This window comes from Anser brachyrhynchus, assembly GCF_964034855.1.
Source record: "Anser brachyrhynchus genome assembly, chromosome: 1".
Classification (NCBI taxonomy): domain Eukaryota; kingdom Metazoa; phylum Chordata; class Aves; order Anseriformes; family Anatidae; genus Anser; species Anser brachyrhynchus.
In genome coordinates, this window is record NC_137694.1 from 59,383,848 (window position 1) to 59,409,274 (window position 25,427).

Consider the following 25,427-nt stretch of genomic DNA (forward strand, 5'->3'; position numbering starts at 1 on the left):
TGGTTATTCCCATTGCTTTTGATGGGAGTGTATGCTAGCCCTTTTACTGTACTGCCCAGAGAGTTAAAATGAAAATTGCATGGTTGGGTTTGTCTCCTGTTCTGTATTTTCATTTGTAATTTGTAATTTTCATTTATAATTTTAGACTGCTCCCCTCTGCTGGCCCTCTCCATTGTCTAACAATGCATCATTCAAATGTAGACAGTGGGTAATGCATGCTGGGATCTTTGAAAAGGACTTTTACCATTAAATGGCAGTAACATCATTCCACAGTTTATACTGTTTTATACTATATTCTGGTTTTCTCTCTGTCCTTCCCTTTCCATGATTTTACATATGCCAAAGGCTGAGTAAGATGTTTCATCTACAAGATACTAGTATAGAGAGGAATTAAACACATTCCTTAAAACGGTATATTTCTTTTTTTTTTTCTCTCTTTTTTTTTTTTCTTTCCTAGCAAGGATATCTACTTCAGTTTTTTGATCTTTCTGACAAAGACAGGGACAGAGACTTCACAATTAGCCCAGGTCAAAATCAGAGAGCTGCCTTTATTCAAAATAGAGGGATATGATAGAGGCAGAATACAAGTATTCCAGCTTTTACTTTTAATGGCCAAAATGCTGGAGCTCCACTGCAGAGTTTGATCTGAATATTTGGAGAGGATCTAGGCTGACGGGATGAAAAGAGAGAATTATGCAGAGTACTGACTATTCAGCCAAGGCCTTATTCTGATACCTATTTTCATGCTAAGTTGTATCTTTCTCTGCCAGTAGTTTTGTGGAAAAAAAAAAGATTAAAAAAAAAAAAGAAAAGAGAGAAAAAAAAAAGATACTATTTCTGGTGCTATTTGAGTGAAGGTACTGTACCCAGCCTTCATTTTGTTCCTGCACGCAGCACCCAAGCACAGGCTGGGTGCCTCTGCCCCACGCCAGCTCCTCTGGCATGGAGAATGGCAGCACTGGCCCTGGCTCCCTGCACGGCACCCACACGCCTCACAGGGCCGCATGCTGACATCTCCATTCAGCTTTTACTCAGCTGGCTGGCTCCGGTGAATGGGGCTGGAGCATAATTTAGACCTCTGCCACTGTGCGGAGGAGGGAAGAGGCTGCACCCTCTCTTGCCATGTTCCCTGGAGCAGCTCCCTGTTCACTGGCAGGTGGGAATGAGTGGGCCTGGGCGCTGCTTGCTCTCCTTTGGTAGCATTTTGCTGTGCTGTTGTTTCACAAAAAGGTGTGAGGACAAAGATAACTCGCCGTGGGTAGCAAAAGAGTGGCTAATGCAGCTGAGAAGTGCACAGCTTAAACCAGCAGTGAGTGCAAAATGCAAGCTACTTCTTTCTGGCAGCCTGATACTGGGTGTCCTGAATGGTTTAGGGGAGTAAAAAAAATGCTGATTTATGTTGGTTGCCCCCAGGAAATATTAAAGCATCTGGAGATGGTAACTCCAGCAAAGAAAAGCCAAGGCTTTTCCTTTCCCTTCCTTCCTATGGAGAAGAGGTGGGCATCTGTGCTGTGCAGTTGGTGAGCTGGTTCCTTCCATCCTCTACACCAAGGTGTTTTATTCACCCCGAGGGCTCCTCTGCTACTGGCCAAGTCTCCAGACACCGGTGGTTTCTATAGCTCCATTAACCAGGATGGATCCATGGGCAGCTCACCCACATTCAGAAGCTCTGCTGTTTATTTTTTGGCCATGATTTTAATTGATGATGATCTATTTTTATGTCTGTGAAAGGGCAGTTAGGAGCAAGTACTTTAGACTAGGGCCACTGGGGGAAAAATGTATTAGTGTTTTGATACTGCAGTGTATTGTTTTGTCTTTAACAGTAAAATCCTTCCTCTTGCAGAAGCTTCCTCGTGAGCCAATTATGACAGGCAAACATGATGCCAGTTTTAACAAGATGCCAATCAGAGGTTTAAGAGAGCTGATTTTTATCAGAAGCTTTTATATGACTTGCGTAGCGTAAAATACATTGCAAGTAGCATCCACAGCTCATGCTTGGTGAAAAGGGCAGCACACTGCATGAGACCTAGGGATGCTGGGCTGAGCAACGCTTCCTTTTAAGAAGATTGTGCTCCCAAATTAACTTGTTCTGATGCTAAGCATAGCAGAAACAGTGCTGCTGCTAAGCAGAACAATTGCTTTTCCTTTGTAGTCTGCCTGCTGGTTTGTTCAGGCCTGCTTTGTGTTCAGCCTTGGCTGGGTCTGGGACAGTGGTTCAATAACTGTGAAGCTCTGTGTTTAGATCCTAGCCAAATCAGTGACACACAAAATCAGGGCAGGCAGTGAATCCCGAATGTGCCAGGTTTGGGAAATCAGCCCTCTGAATAGATGAGCCAATATCCTGTATTTATTTTGCTCTTCTCTGTACCCATTGCACTTGCATCTGGGTATTTAATGTGTCTTTCCAACCAGCAACACACCATCCTTAAATTAAATTCCCCACTATGGATAGCAAAAACCAGGCCCTTCCTTCCCTGTGCTGTTCCAGCACTGTAGCAGCAACCAAACACAAGACCATGCTCCCCCAACCCTCCTCCCTCTTCCCTCCCTCCCCAAAAGCGGTTTTAAACTGTTTGACTGAAAGCAGTATTTGAATGAGGATTTCAAACATGGACTCAGGCTTTCTCTTTCGCTCACCATGTGAGAAAACAGTACAGAGTAAATGGTTGATTGCAATGAGTTGCTGGGCATAATTAGGTTCAGTATTCACCAGGTAAAGATGGGAATGAATTAGATGCTCCTAAAATGAGCATGGTAGTGCCAAGTATTAAAAGAAGAGTTTGAAAGAGGGAGGAATTTTACAAAAACGATAAATGGGGACTTCTACCTCCTTCACCTTAGCCAGCCATGGTGGAGTCACAAAGCCAGGAACGGAGAAGGAAGCATGGAAGCAGAGAAATGTGACACAAAGCAGCGTGGTGAAAGGGCAAGTCAGGAGAAGCACTTTGATCTGAACAGGCATCCTTCCTTTTCCAGCCCCAGGGGTGCCCTGAGCATTGTTGTGCTCCCTTGGGCACTGCACCAATGGGACCTCGGATCTGGCCCTCACTCTCTGTGTCATATCATCTCCTCTGTGAGCTGCTCGGGCAGGCTTTTGAAGACTCTGACTTTGCTGGTAAGAAATCGGTGTCTAATTCCCAGATTACATTTGTTTTCCTGCCAGCATTGCCTGTTAGTTTACCTTTTTTCCTATTTCCTCCTGTTTACCTTGAAGGTATACACTAAGGCAGCTGTTCTCCAGCTCATCCATGGTTTTGCAAGGCTGATTGAAGCAAGCCCCATCAATCTCCTGGCCTTGCTGTGCCAGGCTGAGCATCTCCTCCTGCACTGGAGTGCAGCATGGGCAGAGGAGCAGGGCGGGCAGGGCAGTGGCCTGGCTGGCAAGGGCCCTGTCCCAGAGCAGGTCTGCTGGCAGTCCCCATACTCAGACACAGTCCAGTGGCTGCAGACACATCCACAGCAGAGAGGCAGGTCTGAGGTCAAGCCAAGAATTCGGTCTGCAGGTCAGGGTCAACAGTGTAGCTCAAGCAGGGTCCAAGGGTGAGTCTCAGAGCTTAAATGCAGCTCTTGGGCCAGTGGGTCGAGGCCCCAACTGGGCTCCTTGCAGTTCTTTCCATGCAGTCTGATCAGCAAGTTCACCCAGCCACGCTGTGTCAGGCCCTGACAGTTGGAAGGGGGTAACCAGAGCTACAGCCATCACGACACATCAGGTCTTTCCACTGCTACTTACTACTGATTCTGTGCTGGAAATACCCCCCCAACAGACCTTACATCACATTGTTCATATCCACGTCATATTGCTGGCTCATAGCTATCTCTTGCTTGGCCATTCTCACATGAAATTCCACCTTCTATGTCATCTGTATTTGCTGTGTCCCTATCCAGCAGCAGAAATTCCTATTATTAATCCTGAAACAGGGCCCTGTGGACTTTCATCTCAACTTTGCCCCTCCAGTCATCAGTAACTCCCAATGCTGTAAGAAACAGATCATTTTCTGGTGCTTTTTAACCTTTTGCCAAGTGAATGACTGCTTGTCCTGCCAGCTGTTTGCTAACCTGAATCTGGTACTGCTGGTCTGCAGGAGGGAAGGGGTTACAGGACTCTTTCATCTTGTAAATATTTCTGACTTTGATAAATCTGAACACACTGTGACAAAAGATTGCCTGCTTTCTTCTGTTTCCATGTCCTTCCATGTCCTTCTTTTTTTTTTTTTTTTTCTTGTCATAGAATCATAGAATGGTTTGAGTAAGGATGGAATAATTATAATTGTGGGATTTGATTTTCTTTCAGAATTTTGTATCTGGAATTGAACTTGGATGCCAATTCTTGTCATTGGGACTGTGCTTTTAAGAAATGGTGTTGCTAAGTGAGAGTAGTCTCTTTTATGTTACGGCAGGAACACTTTGTTTTGCTGTATTTTGAGTAACAAGGGGGTTTTGCCTTGCTGTAGAGATGAAAGGCCCTTTAACAGATGTGCAAAAATATCACAGTTTGGTTTAATAAACAAATCTTTCAGGAAAACAAGATTAGTCCTAAAATTTCAGTTGTTGATGGCATGGATCATTGCTTACAGAAATTTGCATCTGATGGGTGGGCAGTTTTGAATCTAGTGCAGTTCCTTGGGGATGAACGTTCACTCCCATGTTCTGGCCCTTTGAAAACTTTGGGTGAGATTAATTTGGGCACCAGATCCAGGTCCCAGACACAAGACAGTCTTGTGCTTTATCACAAATTGCACATTGCTTAGGGGAGAAATTTCTCTTAGTGCCTGGTACAGTAGAGATTTGTCACATTCCCCTTCCCATCCCAGTGGTTCCCATGTAAGGCCAGAGATGGTAAGAGTTACACAAGGGAATAAGCTTGCAAGAAGTGGAGAAGGCAGGAACAAGTGAAAAGCTTTAGACAGCATCATGTAGGGTCAAAGTGGGAATTTTGGTTTGGCCTTACAAGTGACTGGGTTTACTGTGACATGTTCACAAGACTTCTGATTTGGAGGTTCTGCTTTAACACTTTAACACTGAATGTTTGGAATTGGCAACCTGATCCTAGTGGTTTTCTATTGTTGTTTCACCCTGGCAGGCAGCTGAGCACCACACAGTCGCTTGCTTGCTCTACCCAGGTGGGATGGGGGAGAAAATTGGAAAGGTAAAAGTGCGAGAACTCATGAGCTGAGAATGTGTCCCCTTTCAGTTACTGTCTTTCCATGATATTTTACTGCAAATGTCTTCTCCAAGACATGAAGAAAGGCAGTTTGATGTCTGTGTTTGAAGAAGGGAGTGTTTTCCTGTCATATAGATACATCAATTTTCTCTGTGAAAACCAAGCTTTCTCTAACACACTTCCAGACAGTGAAATCTTTGTGGCAGAGTCTAACAAAAGCCTTAGTTCCTAACATGCTGCCAGGACCAGAGCATCTGTGTGCAAATGACCCCATGGTGCTGCCAGTGTCAGTAAGACCCGTGTCAGCCTGTGGTCCAAGGGCTGTTTGCACAAATTTGTCTGGCTAGGGAGGGTAGCCCTGTGCAGTCTGCTTCTCTTTCAAAGTTTCTAAGAGAACTGTCCTTGTGCTGAGCCTCATTCACTGCATGCTTTGCTGGTGCACAGGGAGCACTGCATATGGTTCCTCAGGCATCTGCTGGTGTAGGTTATCCCTGCCTTGTTTGCCTTAACTTTTGCTGCACAGGAAAAAGGCTGGAGAATTTTAACCTCTCACCATTTTGGGGCTGAAAACTCAATGGAGTAGAGAGTTACCAGTGCAGCAGTGCCAGAGCTGTCCCTCAGATTTTGGCTGTGTAGTGTGTGCTTTCCCCTGTGCTGCTGGATAATGAATTCATTAGTATTGGCAAGGGATATAAACATGTAACAAGAAGCTGAGCTTGTGATAACGTGGTCAATTATGGTATCCTTTCCTTTCTGCTGCTGTACTTTCTTTTTTGAGAGATTGCAAAATTCACTGGTAGTCAGCCATCAAAATATTTATTGGCTTGAACAGAAAGGAATACCAGTTATGTGTGCAGGTTCTCAAGGCACTGAATGAAGGAACTGATGCACTGCTGATATCCAGTACTGAATCTAAAGTACAGCAATCTTCTGCCTGGGAAGATGTTGAATGGGCACAGAGATCAATAGTCCAGTTATGCTCCAAAAGGACAAGAAGCTACATATCCCCAGTTTGTATGATGTCGGAGTGGATATTTGCTGCTTGCATATACGACTTCCTTTTTCTTTCTAATTTTATCTCAGATATTACATTATACTACACCCAAATTGAACTTTAGTAGTCAGAGGCACAAAAGTTGTCTCCTCAAAAAAGGAATTTATCTCCATAAAGGAAACTTTGTGGAAATAATCTTTAAATCCGACAACAGGCTATTAGGCTATTAGCATCATTTGTTGGTAATACTTCATCCTGGATAGGATAGTTGGTGACTTCATCCTGGATAGGATCTGGAAAATCCTTTCTGTTTCCTAGCAATCTCATTCTCATGTGTGAAGAACAGCAGCATGTTACCCGAGAGGGTTATCCCTGTCTGTCTCTGCTGCACAGAGTGCAGGAAATCACGGTCCCCTGGTGGTTCTCCCCACATATCTGTGCTCTGACGTGCCTGATGCTACTTATTCTGTGTGCATAAAGCAAACGGAAAAAAAGTCTCGTTGCTAAGCTACCAGTCTCTGGAAGATAAACTTTAACCAAAGGCTGTGACCCACTGCATAGCAAAGCTCTGCCTTTTGAAAGTCCACTGCTTTCCTCCAGCTCCCTCCAAACGTTTCCCCCATGCACATCTGCCGCTGCCAGCACAGGACCACTCACCCTGCTGGGAAGGCCAGAGCTCGCTGCCTCTGAGGCTGCCTGCCAAGGGCAGGCTATGAAGCAGGCAGTGCTGGCAGTGAGAAATGGTCACCTCCCTCCCTCCTGCCTCTCCTCTTGCTGCCTTTCACTCTCCTCTCCTTGGACGGGAGGCACAAAAGGCAACCCCACTTTTCAGGACTGTTCAGTTTGCTTTGGGTTGAAATGTGTTTTCGACTGAACAATCACTTTCTGTGCAGACAGTGACAGCTCAATTGGTTCAAGGAGGGGGCGGGAGGGGGTGCTAAGGTTTTCTTTCGCTCCTTGTAATGTTAGACCATGTCAAATGAGACAGTTGAAACAACATCCGGTTTGTTTGTCTTGCAGCCTGGACCAGGGTGTGAAATATTAGGGCTGCAGGAAAGTGCCTGCATCTCTCCACAGCTGGAGAACAGCTCCCACACTTCCTAGAGGGGCTTCTGCCCCTCTGCTCTTTCAGTGGGGACCTGCAAAGCACCTTGCTCTGGATATGGCTCCCTTGGGTGCCAGTTTTCTGACTCTCGACTCTCCCTTGAGCATCTGAACAGATCAAAGGCATATTTGAAGGGTTTTGCTAAGCTCTCAGCCTTACAAGTTCCTTACTTGGGATATAAAGTTTATTGAAGCAATATACTCAAGTTTCAAGTTATTCTGACACTGCTCTTTCACTCTAGGCCTCCTTTCTGTACTTCTTTCCCTTAATGCTATTGCTATATTATGGTTTTGATTGAACCAGAACTACAAGTCAGTGCAGCTGTTGAACTTGAGAGCAGGGGAGGGAATCAACAACTTTGTGGTTGTGAGAAGAATAGAGTGCCTTCATATTACCTTCTAAATCTCTCTCTCTCCGTAAAGCACAAAACATGTTCTTTGCATTACAGAAGCAGTTTACACCCTTTTCCCACAAAAGCTTTTCCTAGTTTGTGAACAAGAATGGCATTTAGCATGGATTGAGTTCTTTTAATTTTTAAAAATTGCCATTACTGATTATTTTAGGAGGCTCTAAGCACCAATGGAGGCTAATAAAAGTCTTTAAGAGACCAATCCTGCCTCTACTTAAGCTCTTCTTCAGGAAAGCTTTTTTATCCACCCCTAGAATGACAGAAAACCGATCTCACATCTGCTCTAACTCCCTGAGAGCCAGTAAAGGGAAGAGTAAATACAAACTTTTAAGAAAGCTCACAGTCCCAAACCAGGTCCTAGGCAGACTGTTGAATCTGAAGAGGGAATGTTTTATATTAATCCTATAAGAGAAATATATGTCAGTATGTCAGTCTAAGACAGATGAAACTGATAAAACTTCAGGTGTAACAGACGAACATTCCACCATCATTAATTTTATCCACTGGGTACATGGATTTGTCTAATTCATGGAAACCTCAAAATAGGGTATGTAATGATCTGTGTTACAGAGGAAACTAATCCATCTGGGTGTGAAGCAAATCAGGCCCAGAAACCCAACAGCTTTGTTACAAGGTACACATCCTGTCCTGGGATGAGGTCTGTGGAGTCAAACTCAGCACTGCCCTAGCTGTGGATAAATTGTTCCCAGATCCATGCTGGTTGGTTTAGGCTGTGGCACACTGGAACATGTGGATTTACCAGCTCAGGTTTCCATCAGCTGTGGGACCTGTGCTGTCCTTCAGTTGGTGATGCAGACATGACTGTCATCTTCTGTGTGACTTATATCTTTCAAATATAGTAAGACTGCTGCAGATTATCACAATGTCTATTTCAGTCAAGTTCTGGGTGCTACTTACAACTAGGCAGGTAAGCACCGAAGCTCCATGTTAGGTGTTATGCTATTTATTTCAGGATGTCCTGAATTATTCTATCATGTATCTGGGAGTTGCACAGTTTCTTCCTCTCCTAGCTGCTGTGGCCAGGCCTGATAGATTTAGTGGAAATCTTGAAGGTGTTGTTGAAGTGGCAGAGGATGACACTTTTTGAAGACTGAGGAAGACTTTGAAGGAGAAGGGGAAGGGGAAAGGGGAAGGGGAAGGGGGAGGGGGAGGGAGGGAGGGGGAGGGGGAGGGGAGGGGAGGGGGAAAGGGGGAGGGGAGGGGAGGGGAGGGGAGGGGAGGGGGAAGGGAAGGGAAGGGAAGGGAAGGGAAGGGAAGGGAAGGGAAGGGAAGGGAAGGGAAGGGAAGGGAAGGGAAGGGAAGGGAAGGGAAGGGAAGGGAAGGGAAGGGAAGGGAAGGGAAGGGAAGGGAAGGGAAGGGAAGGGAAGGGAAGGGAAGGGAAGGGAAGGGAAGGGAAGGGAAGGGAAGGGAAGGGAAGGGAAGGGAAGGGAAGGGAAGGGAAGGGAAGGGAAGGGAAGGGAAGGGAAGGGAAGGGAAGGGAAGGGAAGGGAAGGGAAGGGAAGGGAAGGGAAGGGAAGGGAAGGGAAGGGAAGAAGGAGTCTTAGACAGAGAGATGTCAGGGGGTAAATGGGAGACCTGTTTGACTTGTTGGTTGGAGGAAGACGGCTAAGAGAGACAGCTGAGGTGACAAAATAGAAAAAGGTATTAGTCTTCTACGTAAATGACTGATGTAAAAAGTTGGTTTGGGTAAAAGAGGCTGAAAAAAATCAGTTCTTGCTTGTTCAAATATTTTTTCTCTATCTATCTGTCTTTTACAGAAGATTATAAAGACACTTAAGTTCTACAGTGCCTAAATATAACTGACACATTGTCTCACTGAGAAACTTAATGAAAATTTGTATATAAAGTCTGGTGAGATTAGGTTCTATGTTAATACTGTATAATGCCAAGTCATAGACTGCTATGACAACTTCCTCCTTTCTTTCATCATTTCTTTATATTTGAATTTTCAAAGTCATTCATCTAATTCAATGTTGTTGGGTTACATATCCGGAAATGACTAATTGGTGAAGAAGGTGGTGTGGAGCCAAAAAAAGCTAAACTACCGTGCTTCTTTGCTCAGTGAAGGCAAAGAGTGAGAGTTCTTGAGGGTTTCCCTCAGCTTGAGAATGAAAGCAGAGATTAACCGCGTATTGTCAAAGCTACACTTCTGAGACACTGGAGTTCTGCCCAGAGGCAAGTGGCTAATTTTCTGAAAACTAATATTGTGAGTGTCTTTCCAGGCTGATACTGGTGAAGATGGGTGCTTGAACTGCTGGCAAGTTTTGATGATCTCGAAAGAAGTTATTGCTTCAGAAGCAATGACTTAAGGAGTAAGCAAAGCCAACATATTCTTTCCTTGAAAGAAATGTGAGAAAAGGTGGCACATATTTCCAGTATCATACCACCGTCATTTATTTTTAATATTTGGTTGGTCAAAGCTCCCCTTAAATAAAGGAAGGTGCCTTGACAAGCAGAAACACTGGTATATGTGGGAGATATTCCTTTCTTAAACCATTCCATATATAAGCCAGCTAATAAATGAAATAGTGCCTCTTTCTTCTTTTTCTTCACTTTATATTTGATATCCAAAACCAAATAGTCAAAGATACGTGCTATTCACAAGAAAAGCAAATAATCCTTGACTGCATTTTGGAAAGCGTGTAACAGTCAGACACGATTGACTGGAGCAGATAAGAAGTCATGTGTGGTGGCAGCACAGGACTCTTTTGGATTTATTTAATGTTAGAGTTTTGGGAGTATCAGTGTTGTGAAGGGTTTGAAAGGCCTGGGGAATAGTCAAAACTCTGAAAGAAGGGAAGGTCCAAATATCAGCAATGGAAATGGGGGTTTCACTTTGATTGTTACATAGACAATTTTGGCAAAGTAGCTGGGACTGGACCAAGAGGAAAAACTAAGGGAGCAGTCTACTCATGTGACTTAATGTTATGTCTTTGCACAGGTTTTTTTCCTTTTTGATTGGTAGCAACATTTGCGAAAGTGACAGGGAATTTGGGATCTGTCCAGTTTTGGTCAGCCAACTTGGCTTAATGTAGAGGAATCTAAATATAGCTGTAGAAGATGTTACTCATTAGGCAACTGAAACCACTAAGCAAGATAAAAATGTATCAAATACTATGTGGATTTAATTTCATACCTAACTGGCTTCCCTATACATTCCATCTCTGTTAGTTGCTTTTATCCACTTTCTGTGACAGAAATATTTGATTATATCCAAATGTTTTGTACATGCTCAAGTATTAACACATTTTCCAAGTTCCATGGTAGTAGTGCATGAAACATTTTCATGTCCAGCATTAAAACATTTGGCTCTTCAAATGATTCTGGTCTGTAGCTGATGTACATCAGTGGAACTGTGCCAGCTTCCTCCAGCTGAGACTTCGGCCCTTCATTGCTGGCCTTTTTGCAGTTCTCTTATCATGATCCTTTTTGAACCAAGCAGACATACAGCACAAACTCTGTTAATACAGAAAACCGGTACTAGGAAATACAGACATCAAGAAAAAGAAGTATAAAACCCTCCATGATTTAATCCAAACCTTACAAAGGCGTTGTTTCTTTGGGCACTTTCTTTGAAAAGACTACCATTTCAAACAAAACAGAAGGAAATTAGTAGGAAGTGATTATGGAGACAGGAAATCTGAAAGCCATGAAACTGTAAATAAAGTGTTATTTGTACTACTGTACGTGGTGCCCTGCTTTGCATTCCCAGCACGAAATGTTAGACAAGGCTTTAGCACTATAGCAGGGACCAAGTTATTTGGATGTGTTTTCTTTAAAAAGGCTCCAACCATGTATTTCATATGGTTAAAAGAAGAAAGTCTTTTGGACAAATTATTTTGCATGGAATTCATCTGGGCAGATTTTTATCTGAAACTTGGAGCCCTAAAGACAGTCCCCCTTGCAATTTCTTCCTACAGCAAAGGATGTGACTTGTTTAGACATCAAACAAGTATCAAGTGGCTTGATGTTAGTATTCTGAAGCATTGGCTCTACGGCAGGCGCCAGTGCTAACATCATTATACAACTCATGTTGCACGATGACAATCCAGTTCGGCAGCATTTATTGTTTATTTTTATCAGACTTGTAAGGTTCATCTTTTCCATCTGTCAGCATTATCATGTATGAATCATTAATACCGCTAAGAAGGATGCATTACACCATAAACTTGGATCTCAGTTAATGAACCACCTTTCCCTATAGTAATGACAATGAAAAAATGAGAACAGATTTTAATTACTGCAATTATGATATGTTTGCTTTGGCAATGGTTACTGACTTATGAAAAGTTAACCAGCAAAATTATCCCTACGTCTTTAGTTGTTTGTATACGTACAGTTAGAAAAAAATCCCTTTCCTCTGCCTCCCTCAGCAGCCAAGTATTGTGTTTTGTGCTATAGATTAAAAATGATTTACAAAACTCAGAGGATAATAAAACAAAGCACCTGAGCAACGGAACATGCATGCCTCCAGTTCAGTCCAAAGAGACACTCTTAGGCATATGAACTTTGCAGGAGTTCAGATCCTGTGTTTTCATGTTGTGAGAGGCCACAGAAGGCCTGAGTGCAGCAGTCAGCCCCCAAAAGACAAAGAGGGCTGACAAAGTCAAAAGAAAAGCCTCACTGTTGTTTCACATCATTGTTTCAGGAAGAAACAACTGCTTGAAGCTGCTGTAAGGCCTTCAGTTCCCAGTGGTCTTTCGCTTTCGTATTAAGAGAATCTGGGGGGGGGGAGTAAAACCTGGACCTTGATGTTGAACAGACATCCATTTGGAGGGAGCTCCAAGGGGTCTGGTTATGAGACCTGTAGTACACCTAGGCTGGTGTGTCCTAGTACAACAGGAAAACCGAAATGACACTGGCATTATGGTGTAGTAAGCTCTGCAAACATTAGCAAGTGGAGCAAGTGGGCCAAACAAAGCCTGACAGAGCAGAAGAGAAGTGAGCTCATGTTAGCAGAGTTTTAATACAGCTGGGTGGGTCATCATGCCAGTACTATTGCTGGTACTATTTCAACGGCTGCAGAGGCTGTTAACTAGATAATATGTCTCCTGAGAGCATTTTGCACCGGATATGGTTAGTCCTGTTTAAAATGTGGCCATGTGGTAAGACAAATTTAATGTAGCTGAGCCCTACTTGCAAGTTCTGACTATGTTGATGCCTTAAAAATTGGCAAACACCTCCTTGCAAAGGGGAAAGGAGAAAAGGACGAAGGTGGAAGGAAAAAAAATGCACTGACTCTTGTTGTACACCAGAGCATAAAACCAAGAGACAGAAAGATTTGGGGTGGGCTTCTTCACTGATTTAGAGTGTTCTCAAAGATACTTTAGTGCCTAGTTGTGTATGGCAAAGCTTAAATTACAGCTGTAATGTTTCGGGTGCCTCCTTCAGCTTTCCTACCCCAAAACATTTTTTTGCCCCACCAGTCTGGTGCCCTTTTCAACTTTCTTAGTCAGAAGAGTTAATATTTTGGGGGATTGTTTTGCTGGCTATGCTAATTGGGCTTGTCTTTCCTTCCGTCAGGGCTTATTATTCGGCCTTTTCCCCTTTTCCCTTCCCCCTTCCTCCCTCCCCTCCAAGCAAGGCAGCAATCTGTTCTTTTTAAACCCTTCATCATCTTTGCTCTCGCCATCTCTGTTTCCCCAGATTTTTGAGATTGTTGACTATTATGTAACAGATGGCCTGACAGACCTCCGACTCTTTGCGGTGATGGCTAGCTTGGCTCAGAAAATAGCAGCACTGGAGTAAGCATTCAGCGGCATAGACGCTCATGAATTTTAACTCCTCAGTGACAAAGGAATTCAAGGGGGTAAGAGCCAATCTATCAGTAGCCGAAGTAATTAGAAGACTTAGATGGCTCTCTAGTGCAGAGTATCCCTTCGCTGCTACAGGCTGTTCATAGTAGATTAGGATAGTCTATGTCCCATTGATCTCTAAACCATAACTATGCTTCAAAACAATGGGACAGCTTAATCCAGAAATTGAGACATTTGAGTAAGCATCAGTGAGGGCTGTTCTTTTGGCTTGTAATGAAAAGTACTTTGCAGCATCAAGCTGGGACGATGTATATCAGGCAGAGTTAGATTTTGATTTTTGTTTCTGTTCCATTCCTTGTTAGCAGGGGAAATTCCTTGCACTAAATGACTTATATTCTCGCTCTAAACATTTAACACTTTTCCCTGCCCTCTTTACCTCTTCTTGTTTTCTTTGTTCTTTGTTATTACTGTTTCTATATATAAGAACTGTTTCTATATACAAGCACTCTATAGGAGTTCTTGTAAGTGACCACAGTTTTGGCACCCTCGTGCAATTTTTTTTGTCATCCCTAAGGAGTTTCTGAATATATTATTATCTTTCCTAGAAATCTAGCCCTTTGCCTTTCAGAAGTATTTCTGTGCCTGACCAGTCAATGGAAGCTTTTCCTGGTAAAGTAGAGGAAAGGGGGAGAAAAGAAACTCGCCTCAGAAGAGCACCCTCAAAACAAGTAAGTCAGTTATTCAAACCAGAGCTAGATTATTATATTTTTAAGATTTTGCTAAATTAAATTACAACACCTGCACCAATGTACTGAAGGAGCAGAATAGTCAGAAAGAAAAGATAAGGTCAAATGACCTTCCACTGAGCTGAAAATAAGGGGAGAGCTGAGCTCGAAGCTTGACTTCTCATAGCTTCCTATTGAGACACTGCCAGTATGTGTAAGCTGGCTAAATTCTTGTCAAGATCTCTGTCTTTCTCTCTTCCCTGGAGTGTAAGAATTGAGCGTATGCAGCAGCAGGCAGTGTACAGCTGGGGCAGGTATTCCATGTGTCCCATGTCAGGGCCGCCATCTCCACCGTGGCATGGCCAGAGATGTCACGTCCTCACACCCATGCTTACAGCAGGGGCTCTGGGTGCTTCTTTTAGTTCACAAATCTTTAAATTACCTTGAAAAAAATTCATATTCAGTAGGACCCTTACCAAGTTATCAGCAGAGGGGAAATTCCAGCAGTGGAAAAACAGCAGCTCTTTCTCCTCTTAGATGCTATGGCATCCCAGAAGATGAGGGATGGACTTTCCAAAGGTACCCCTGCAGTTTAGGAATACATATTCTATTGGAATTCACTTGTGGAAAAGCCTAATTCCAGCTCATAAAGTCCTTAAAGGATAATTACAGTATATGTTTCTTAGCAAATTGGTTTTTTTCTTTGTAAATAAGGGTTGAACTGAGGAAGAGCTATGCAATTACCACCTTCTTTGCTGTATATTTTTTCTGTTCAGTCATCTTGATGGATTTGGGATGTCAATTTTTTTTTTTCCAGAAACAGACTGAAATGTTAGAACCAAGGTTTTCCTGGGTTTTCTGCAGAATTATATATATAAAAAAAACAATTCAATACATATATGAGAAATATATACTATGCATATTTTAGTATGACGAAGCAGAGGAAAGGACATTGACAAGTTGTATCTACAAACAATTTTTAATCCAAAGTTTTCAAAAATGAAGCCTAAATCTCAGCTCCTAGATGCATTAGAGAACTGCACTACTCAGTTTCCTCAGATCCTGTGAATCTGGGAGCAGCAGCTTTTGCAGGCTCTCCATAGAAGAGCAGTATATTGGGTCCTTAATTTAGAAAAATGAATAAGCTGCTGATGGTTTTCTTTTTCCTCTTTGTGTTAGTGGGAGAGCAGTTCTCCCTTCTGTGTGCTCACCTGTAATTTGCATCCGACCTTAACCCAGAGCTAGCCCACAGCCCTAAACACTGGATAGGTGACATAGGATATCCCGGAGCACCAAAATTCTCTTTGAAGGGCTCAATTACCCTTTGTCCTCTGCCTCTGCCTATATGTAGTCATACACATACCTCCTCCCCTCAGCACAACTGCAACCTGTGATCAGTGCTGTAAGACACTAGCACCTCTGGGATATAGAAAATCATCCACTCCTTGCCAGATCTCCTTGGTGTTGAGTTTCCTGAGGATAGGTTATCAACAGGAGGATACAACACAGAGGCCAAAGAGCAGCTCCAGGCTCTGTAAGAGGTAATGATCTGCCTGGGCTCTGTGAGTGCTAATAATGTCTTTTAGCAGCAATAAATCGCTCTGTTTTAATTTGAGTGACAGTGTCCCAAATGGCCGTTTTAATAAGGTTTGGAGATTCCGGACACAGAGCATTTCTGCTTTTGCAGCCCATAATAACTAGTTAGTTGTGCTTAAGGTCAAACAGCAATGTCTGGTCAGCAAAATCTTCCTTTTACAAAGTAGCTTAGATTGGGATGAGAAAATAGCATCACTGTTGTAAACTTGGCTTCTCCATCTCAGCCTATTGTTTATGCAAGTGTCACAGCTATGAAATAACTCCTCAAAAAGGAACTCTAGCATTCAGTCCTGGGCAAAAGAAACCTTGGTAAGCATTCCAGTTGGCTGGAGATACCAAGCAGTGACATGTTCATTTTGTTCATTTTTATTTCATGTGGAAAAGAGGGATTTGAAATGTGATCTTGTCAGCCATTAAAAATGAATGTTTCATTTGTAGATCACAATTGCTCCCGACTGCATGGACCCATGAGGCTGGGAGGCCAGGAGAGATGCTTTCCGCTCCCTGCTGCCAACATGTGGGCCCTGTGTGCTCTCAGCAAATGTTCCCCATCAGCTCTGGGCAGCAGATGGAAGTGGGCAGGAGACATGCTTCAGTCTCTCATACTTGTACTAGGGGCAAATTTCTGCTCTCTCTCTCTCTCTCAGGGCTATCAGAGGGCAAAAAAGAAGAGGTTAGGGGGATTTTGCTTGGGTCAAAGTGCCATGGCCTATGCTCATGCAGCTGCAGTTTCTCTCTGTGTTACCTGTTTGCAGCAATGTCTCAGAGGACAGGGATGGTTTGGGGTATTTTTCATCCCCATGTAACCAGTCTGAGGCTGACAAGGTCACTCCTCAACAAAGTCATGACTGCCTGGCAGCTGTTGGATGGTATGTATAAAATGAGGTTGGTTTCAGCTCAGTTGCTGGGAGAGTCAAACACTTGACGAAGCCCCCTGCACCTTTTGGTTTGCTGAGAGCCCTGCAGAGCCACCTAAAGCCCACAGTAGCAAGGACATGGGGAACCAAATGAGCAAGAGCATCAGACCCTCATGGTCATGGCCAGTAGCCCTCTTTTAGCAGTGAGTGCAAAGATGGTTTTGTGATCCATGTGGCTGCTGTCAGAATCCAGGAGGCCAGGGGTTCTGCAACATGGGTCAGGCACTGAGCTCTCCTCTGCTCTTGTCTCCTCCACACGAAGTTGAGAAAAGAGGAACTTACCCCTTCAGGCAGGCATCAGCTAGGGACTGTAAAGTGCTTGAGAGGAAGAGCCATAAAATCCAACAGGGAGAATTCCTATTGCAAGTAAAGGCTGCTGTATAACTTCCCTTAATGGGTCTATTCTGCAAATCTGGTGAAATATTTAGCATCCTCAAGTTGCAACAAGAGGTTTCTGACTTTCATTTCCAACATAGCTGGAAATAGTTCCAACATAGCACCTATTTTTCATGCATTTTTCTATTAATACCTCCAAAACTCTTTATACATAATGTTTAGGTAACTAGAAGGCAATACTTCACAATTTAATAGTTTGGGGAATTGTTCTAATTGTTAATACAAGTCTGCTAGCTGAGGAATATAACAGTAACATGCAAATTTCCTGCTGAAATCAAATCTGATATCCCAGGATTTGTCTGACAGGAACCATGATGTTTTGCTTTATTTTTTTTTTCCAGGCTAATGTTTATACTACCAAGGACAAACAACAGTAATGAATATATATATATCTTTTTGCATTATTTGTTGTTGAATTTATCTTGTCTAGACAAGCTACTTTCTGAACTTTAGGTAAGTGAACAGATAGGAATAACCTACATCTAAAATTCATGAAAGACAAGTGCAGCAGTCCTTTGCTTCTTTGTGAGTCAAATGTTCCAGCCCCAAAATAAACATCTGAAAAAAAAAAAAAGAAAGAAAAAAAAAGGTCATTTTGATCGGGAGTCACATGTGAGAACTACCTGAGGGCAAATAAATGTGAGGATCACATTCTTATCAGCCCTTTCTGATAATAATAGCCCGGTCACTGGGGAGAGTCTGTTAGCGTTGGCCCACTGGGTCAGATAACAATCCCCAGGCTCTCCCTCTCTTCCCCTGCTGTGACCCGGCCCATCTGCTTTTCTCTGGCCATATGGTACAGAAGTGTTTGGGACTGGAGACATTATAGCTTTATGCATCTGAATGCTCTTTGCTTTCACTGAAACTTCAGTGAAATGAAATGACATTCCTTTGAATATGCCGCGACAAAAGTTTTTGTTGTTGTTTGGTTTTCATTTCAGGCAGAGTTTAAATGGACGGCAGTGTTTATATCAGCAGAGGATATCTAACAGATAGACGGGCAGGTAAAAAAGCTGACCGTGCATTAACTCCCCAACTTACCTCAAAGGCAATATTATTCATTCTGCCTCATAAAAACAAAAACAGGCTCCAGAATATGCAAAAGAAGAGGTTTTGTTTGTTCTTGTTATAAATAAGCCCAGCCTGATAGGATGCCTGTGTGTCACAGCTTCAGCATAGCCCAGCCTGAAAGCTGTGAAGTTGCACTGCAAAGTGAAGGGAAGAGGCCCATAAGGGCAAGCTGTGCTGGAACTAGGAATCCCTCCCCTTCTCCAGACCAGGCAAGGGGGGTCCCAGGGCATTGCAGCGTGCTGTCTTCCTCTGGCTGAGGAACACACAGGTACACCCTCCCTGAGTGCACTGCAAACTTCCAATTAGGCCTAATGAGAGCTCAGCCCAAGCATCAAAGGAGGGAGAGACAATAGCAAATACACAATACTCCTCTTCAGTGGTCCCTTTACTGAGAGGAGGATGTAATTATTGTGTGGGCTTTAACATAACAAAGCCTATATGTTCATACTGTGGCAGGCATCCTGGGGCCCCTCTCAGTTGGGACCTCTGGACATTGTAGCAAGCACCTGAGTAACGGAAGCCTGAACTGGAAAATTAAAGCAGGGGTTATTACACAAATATTGCCCCAACAAGCCAATTTACAGATTCTCTTGAGGCAAGTGTCCAGCAGCACAACTGTCTTGCGGTTTCTGTAATGATTTTAAATAATAATAAGAAAACATACATCTTCCTATGGAAGCTGGATCCATACCTATGTAACGCCCTTCCCTCATATTTCATATAGGGGTCCCTCATGTTTTAACCCCCTCTATGGAAAGCCCCAAATAATCTGTTATGGAAAGCTCCACAGAATTATGAAATCAGTGAGATTCTCTAGAAGAATGCAAGGTTTTTGGCTACGCTTTTATTTTGTCAGCTAACCCTGACATTTCACAGTTCCAGGGAGGTACCTAACTTTGCTCATTTAAACAAAATAAAAAAAAAATAGTGTTTTCAGTTATGACAGGCTCAACAAATCTTGAGATTTCCTATCTGAAGCTGTTTTTAATTGTTAGAAGTCAGAAAATAATTAACATATTTTCCTGGGACATCTGAAGATTCAAAGTTGATTGAGAGTCTCAGTGCTGGAATTTGATGTAGATAGGCTGGCCTTTCTGCCAAACAAAGAGGCTGACCGCCTGCTGCTAGTGTAAAATAGACCCCCAACCTCATGATGTCAGAGTGAGCATTGCCATGCCCTGGGCCAGCAATTAATGGATCAAAATGTGTAAGTCCTCACCCTCTACAGCTACATCTGGCCGTGCTGGAAGGGATGCTGGCAGCACTTCTGGGGGAAGAGGAGGAGAGAAAGAGGGAGGTAGAGAGAGGGGCTGCTTCATCCTCCCCTCTGACCATTCTGGTGGTCTGTGAGACATGTTGAGGCTCACGTTACCTGCAAGGTAATACTAGTCTTTGCATTAGCACCATTCTGGTTCCTCTTTATCTTGGAAAATTTTATACTTACAGAACAAGATTTGGAACCTGTTAACCAATATGCCATTTCACAAGTAGTTTTGCACTGAGCAGTGATTATGGAGCAATGCTTGCTGCCCTGCTGTCAAAGGGAAGAATAGCTTCCTCCCATAATCCCAGGCCCAACTGTCATTTACCTCCTTTCCCTTCAGAGAAATTAATACCCTGAATCTGTATTGTGTATCTTGGGAAAGGCAGAAGGCAGGGAGGTCTGAAAAGCCAACAAAATTCTTGTGCCCTTATTTAGAGTTTAAAAGAAATCAAGTTTTATCATGAAGTCAAATGCTTACATTTCCTATCTGTTTTTTTCTTTTCCTGCTGTTGCCCTTTACTGATATATTCCACTCGACAATGAGGTTTATAAGGATGTATGTGCAGGTGCACACACATGCACACACAAGCACAGCACCTGGATGTGAACCAAGTTGTGAGAGTTCGTAGTTGGTACACCACCAGTCACTGTTGTGGCCCACATAGTTAAGATCATTCATTCAGAGCAAAAAATACTTCTCTCTTTACTTACGTTTTCACTGCCTAGCTTACAAAGAAAAAGAAGGAACGAACATCTGAGTAAATCTGTCATAAAAAAATTAAAAGCAGGTAAGAATGACAACACATTTTTTAGATAATATGATAGCATCTACTGTGAAACTGATTTTCTTTAAAGTGGTTACCCTTTTGAAAGAGAAGGGAAGAGATGAAAGCAAACTTTTATTTATTTATTTTTTTACTTGGTATTTGCATTCATAGAGGATTCAGAAAGCTTCCAGACCAGGCCCTCTTGTCTTAGATGACGTGTGGAGATTTTTTAGGGGTCACGTTATATTATATGCATCATGTCGCACCAATTAACAGAAATTATAAATAATTGCTAAAGTGAGTTTCTCAACAATGTGCAACAATCTCTCTCATATCCAACATCTACCTCCCACCCTACAATATCTTTGCTCCTTAAAATATACAGAAAGATTTATAGGATGTTTCAGAATAATGCACTATTAAAAGTTTATATAATCTTAAGTTTTATTCAAGGAATCTATTCATGGTTCACCTTGTCACATACAAATATACTCCTATGAACCCTATTATGGAACTGATGTAGTTGTTGCAGTATACTTCCCACACTTCATGAAAACAAGCTTACTAAAACCCCGAGGCCAAATAAAAATAAAATGCCAAATACTTTGATCTTCACTATTCTGCTTACAAATACACATTTTGCATTTGAGCAATTCAATCCCTAGTGGGAGAACTTGTACAAGTGCCTTGGGCCTGTAAGCTTTTAGGAACTGCACTGTTTATTTATGAAACATTTATATAGCACAGTAAGAATATGTAGTCAAGAGTAGTCTTCAACGAACAGGATTTCTTACAGGAAATCGGACTCATGATAATACAATATCCTGTTGCAAGAATGGGCCATACACACTGCTTCACAGAATGATGCAACCAGCCCAGGAGCTTGTAATTAGGAGATAATGTGCTCTTGGGGAAAGGCTCTTCCCAAGCCAGTGGATGGGGATGACGCCCTCAAGCCAGAGAATTCATTTCTCATCATGACTTTTTGTTTTCACTGCTTGATATTTTGATGCTACGTTCTCTTGTTTTCCCGGAGAAGCATTCAGTGATGGATCAAGCAAACCAGGGGAAGGAGTTGTTAGTTTGGAGTTAGGTTGGATGAGTTGAGAGTGTTAAGTACTGGGGAGAAGGGCTGATGGGAGTACATACATAAAAAGGGTGAGTGGAGGCTTCCTAATGGATTAATTTCCAAACATAGAAATAGATGACTAGATGACTGATACTTTTCACTTTTCTCTTTTCATTTTTGTAAAGTGAGCTTTTCTGCAAAAAATATTTTTTTAACACAGGGCTTTTTGCATATTTTCATACAGAAATCTTTACTACTGACTCAATGCCCAGTCAGGATTTCTTATGGTTTGGAAATATATGAATGAAACTAAAATTAGTTTGATGCTGGTCTGTACAGTAAAGACCAAGACAGGGTGCAAGCTTGAATTTGCTCAAAGCTGAGTAATGCTAGACTGTTATCTTGTCATTAAGAATTGCTTTGAGTCTCTATCTGTTCAGCAACTCTAATTAATGATCATTTAACTGTACTGTCAGTCCCGTTTAAATCTGAGTGTTGCCAGTTGCTTCCTTCATGCAGGCAGCCAATAGGTGCCGGGGGAGTCGTTCATGCATAGCATTGCCCCAGTGGTGCTGGGCCTATAGCATCCCAGTTTAATAGGGCATTCAGGGCTCATTAGTGAGGAAACACATCAGGAGTGACCGCTCCAGTGCCACACGTTGCAACTAATAGCCTTGCCGAACAGAATCGTTTCTGTTTCTGCTCACTTGTTTTTGAATCCTTTCAATGTCAACAAGTGGTCATGTCGGCAGGAGCCCGCCATTCTCCCCAACAGTTTTATCCGTTGCTCTCCTGAGCCAGACTTGTGTCCTCCTCCATTGTTCAAGCCACAATGGAGCCTGAGCAATCACAAAGGCTTCACAGCCATTCATCATCAGCTCACGAATTCTGGGGCTGAGATTACCCGCCAAACTTTTGGGCCATCGTTTTGGCATAATGTGTGAATGCCCGTGAAATACAAATAGTTTCTGAAGTTTACACTTTTGTTTCAAATACACAGAATGGTGGTCTGGGGAGGGTTGGGGTGAGGGGGCTGGATGGAGGGAATTAAGAGGAAATAAAACCCAACGTTGCTCCAGCTAAAACAAGAAAAGATCCTGTCGAGGGGAGATAAGAGACAATGAGAGCTGCTGGAACGAGACGTGTAGAAAGAATCAACCGGGAAAATGGAGGTATGTCCAAATAAGTGTAATCACACTTTTGGCTTGCAAGTTTGGAAGGGGTCCTTTGCAAGGAGATACAGACAGCTCTTGTACAGCTGGGCTCCAGAAAGCTCAGGAATGGGGCACCCCTATGAAAGCTCCCCAGACCCTGTCTCCTCCTTCCATTCATGCTAATAACCAATGTTTCTTCCTGGTTACAGGAAACATGACTGGCAAAAGGCCCGCTGGAAGCATACACCTGCTGTTTGTTATTTGTATTAGGCTAGCATTTAGCTCCTGTTGTGTTAAGCACTGCACAAACGCATGCTGAAAGGCAAACCTCTTGCTTCTTACCCTGACTCAGAGCTCTTCAACAAATAAGATGGATGCATGGAAAGGGAATGGATGTTTTATACCTGGTCTGAAGATGAAGTGACTTGACAAGGGTCACACAGTAAAAGCCAGAGATGAGAATCAAAGCTAGAGTGTGTGTGTTCCAGTTGATTTTGGAGTAATACTTTTACAATGGAATGCTCTTCCTTCCATCTGAAGTGATTGGGCTGAATCCCACCTGCTTGAATGCTTGGCAAAACAGCAGCAAGGGGGGGACATTCATTTACTGTGTACTGACTATTGTCCAGACATGCTCAATACGCCCAAAGCATCCTCCAAATACTTCACTTTGGGTGAGGGAGGAACAGTGCACTGTGATCACAGTGCAGAACAGTGCCATCAGATGTTTGCACAGGATGTGGCAGAGGGCTTGCTGGACATTGCCACCTCTTTTTTAATTTGTGCTCTTTAATGAACTTTACCTTGTGTTGGTTTTGCCTGAGTAAGGACTAATGACTGTGTCCCAGCCAGCAGAATTCGATTCTTGGATCATTTGGAAATTCCTGTGGGAATCCCACAGTCTCTTCCTAGTCATTTTAGCAAACCAGGAGGTTATGAGGGGACAAAGAGCATTCATAAGAAAGCAAGTGTGATTCTTCTGTCTGTCACTGGAAGATTAAGTATGTCATAGGTTGAAATCATAGCAAAAGATGCTTTTCAGTACAATCAACTAGAAATGTTTTTTTAGAAATTTAGAATGGAAAAATTTAGAAATTTAGAAAGGAAAATTCTCTTGCTGACTTGTTCACAATACTCTGATAGGAAAAAAACACATGAGCATTAACTGATTTATTTATTTATTTATTTCCCACTAGGACAGCACCTACTAGATGGCCTGGACTGATATAAAAACCCCAAGTGTTATTTCATGCCTATCAAACACATTTCCTGGTAAAAGTTTTTGGTGTAGAACTACAGCTATCTCCACCAACAAAGCTAGTGGAAAAAACTGTGAGCATTTTAGGCCTTATTTTATGTGATCGTTGCCATTCAAAGACAGTCACAAACCACTAATTCGATAAATACTGAGTTTTCCGTTATCACATTAAGACCTGATGAAAGCATAAGGGACTAACTCTGAAAAGCGGGCTGAGTATAATTCCTGGTTATCTGTTGTCTGTATCTCTCTTGATTTCAGTATAGCTACACCCAACCGATACTGCAGCAAGACAGGTGTTTCTTCTTGCCTCCTGTGGTGTAAAGCAGGAATACTCAGAGCAAAACAACTGCCTGCAATATTCCTCAGTGCTGTTTACAGTTTGAGTACAAATTTATGAGCCTGATCTGGTCTTAATATGAAACTAGGCTGGAGTAATTCCACTGATTTTATTCACACTTGGTGTATACAACTGTGAGGAGTCAAACACTTGCATGAAAACCTTGAGTTCCAGTTATCCTGGTAATTACCACATACAACTGTTGGATGAGTCATCACCGGCGGTAAAGTCTTTATGAAGCAGAGTAAAATAAATACCCAAAGTCAAAGTCCCAGCTACCAGAGGCCTCTATGCAGGGGGTTGATGAGCGAAGGACTCAGAGCTACATCCATTAACTGAACCTTGCACCTCTGAGGGCACAGAGTATTCATCATTCTGGGGCATCTGCAGCCCCAGGTTAGGTGCTGAAGCTCTGTAAACCAGAGGAGAAAAAGGCAGGCAGGAATAGGAACCACAGAAGCTAAACAGGGAACCATATAGTCTAGAAATGCCTCTTTGCTCCATTTTGCATGTGGTTTATTTGACGTGTACAAGGAGCACATATCGTCAAGTCTTGCACATAATATAATCAGAAGAACATCAAAAGTAATCTCAGCAGATTGAGGTGTGATCTAAGTGTATTTCAGCCACCAGAAATTAAATGGGCATGCCTGGGCACAGCATCATGTATTCAGGGATCCTCAGACTTATTAGCACAGGGACCCTACCTGTCCCTGGGGTTAGTCAGCAGCTTTGCAGAATTTAATGTGCAGAAGTGACTTGTGGAGCAATGGAGCGAAAACCCAGTTATGGTCAAAATCTTGACTTGGTAAATCAAATGGGGTTTTGGCCTCAATATGTTTTTGGGTACTTACCCCAGTCACCTCTACCACAGCCATAATGGTATGCATCTATTCAGGCTTTTCAAGGACAGAATTTTTCTTTTTTCTTTTCTTCCATTTTTCCCCCATCTCTAAAGCTGCTTATGAAAGAGGTAACTGCTCCTTTTCACAGTCAAAGCAGGATATTCTGAACTGAATGCTAACTAGACTTGGGGCCGGACTGAAGAAGGGTTTGGGCAGTTGTTCAGATCTGGGTTTTTGGCTTCAGGGTCATAAATAATCATATATAGAGAAAACTGTATCCGGAAAATGTTTATCTAGCATCTTCTGAATTTCCTTTATTTTTTTTTTTCCAGAAGTTGGAGGTTTTCCCTAAAAGAAGGGAAGTCATGGTATGTTAAAATTTTTCTCTTTTTTGTTGTTGAATTCTGCAGTTTTGTGAGAATATTGATTAGCTGTGTGGTCTTTAGGACCTGGAATTAAATGTGCCAGGCTGGGTGGAGACAACATTTTAATGGTCTTCACAAAGCTCCTCTCTGAGTTTCATGTAGAACTCTGTAACTAGTTACCACGTCTCCTCTCAAGTGCAGATCCTGCAAAGAC

General features: G+C 42.7%; 1 protein-coding gene across 26 annotated transcripts in view; it reads left to right on the plus strand.

Annotated features, from left to right (window-relative positions):
- Nucleotides 1-25,427, plus strand: part of LOC308179187 (uncharacterized protein) — a 198,516-nt gene that overhangs the window by 120,438 nt on the left and 52,651 nt on the right. For 17 of the 26 annotated variants that reach the window (XR_013940210.1, XR_013940211.1, XR_013940214.1 and 14 more), the window contains 6 exons: nt 2,977-3,115; nt 13,337-13,499; nt 14,052-14,174; nt 17,422-17,533; nt 18,022-23,737; nt 25,181-25,216. Coding sequence is in view for 1 of the 26 variants with exons in the window: in XM_080558990.1 (XP_080415116.1) it covers nt 2,977-3,115; nt 14,052-14,174; nt 25,181-25,216 (298 nt within the window). In the remaining 25 variants the exon portion in view is untranslated. Of the gene's footprint in view, nt 1-2,976; nt 3,116-13,336; nt 13,500-14,051; nt 14,175-16,522; nt 17,534-18,021; nt 23,738-25,180; nt 25,217-25,427 lie in introns of all 26 variants that reach the window. The other 9 variants (XR_013940212.1, XR_013940213.1, XR_013940220.1 and 6 more) reach the window with 7 other exon arrangements.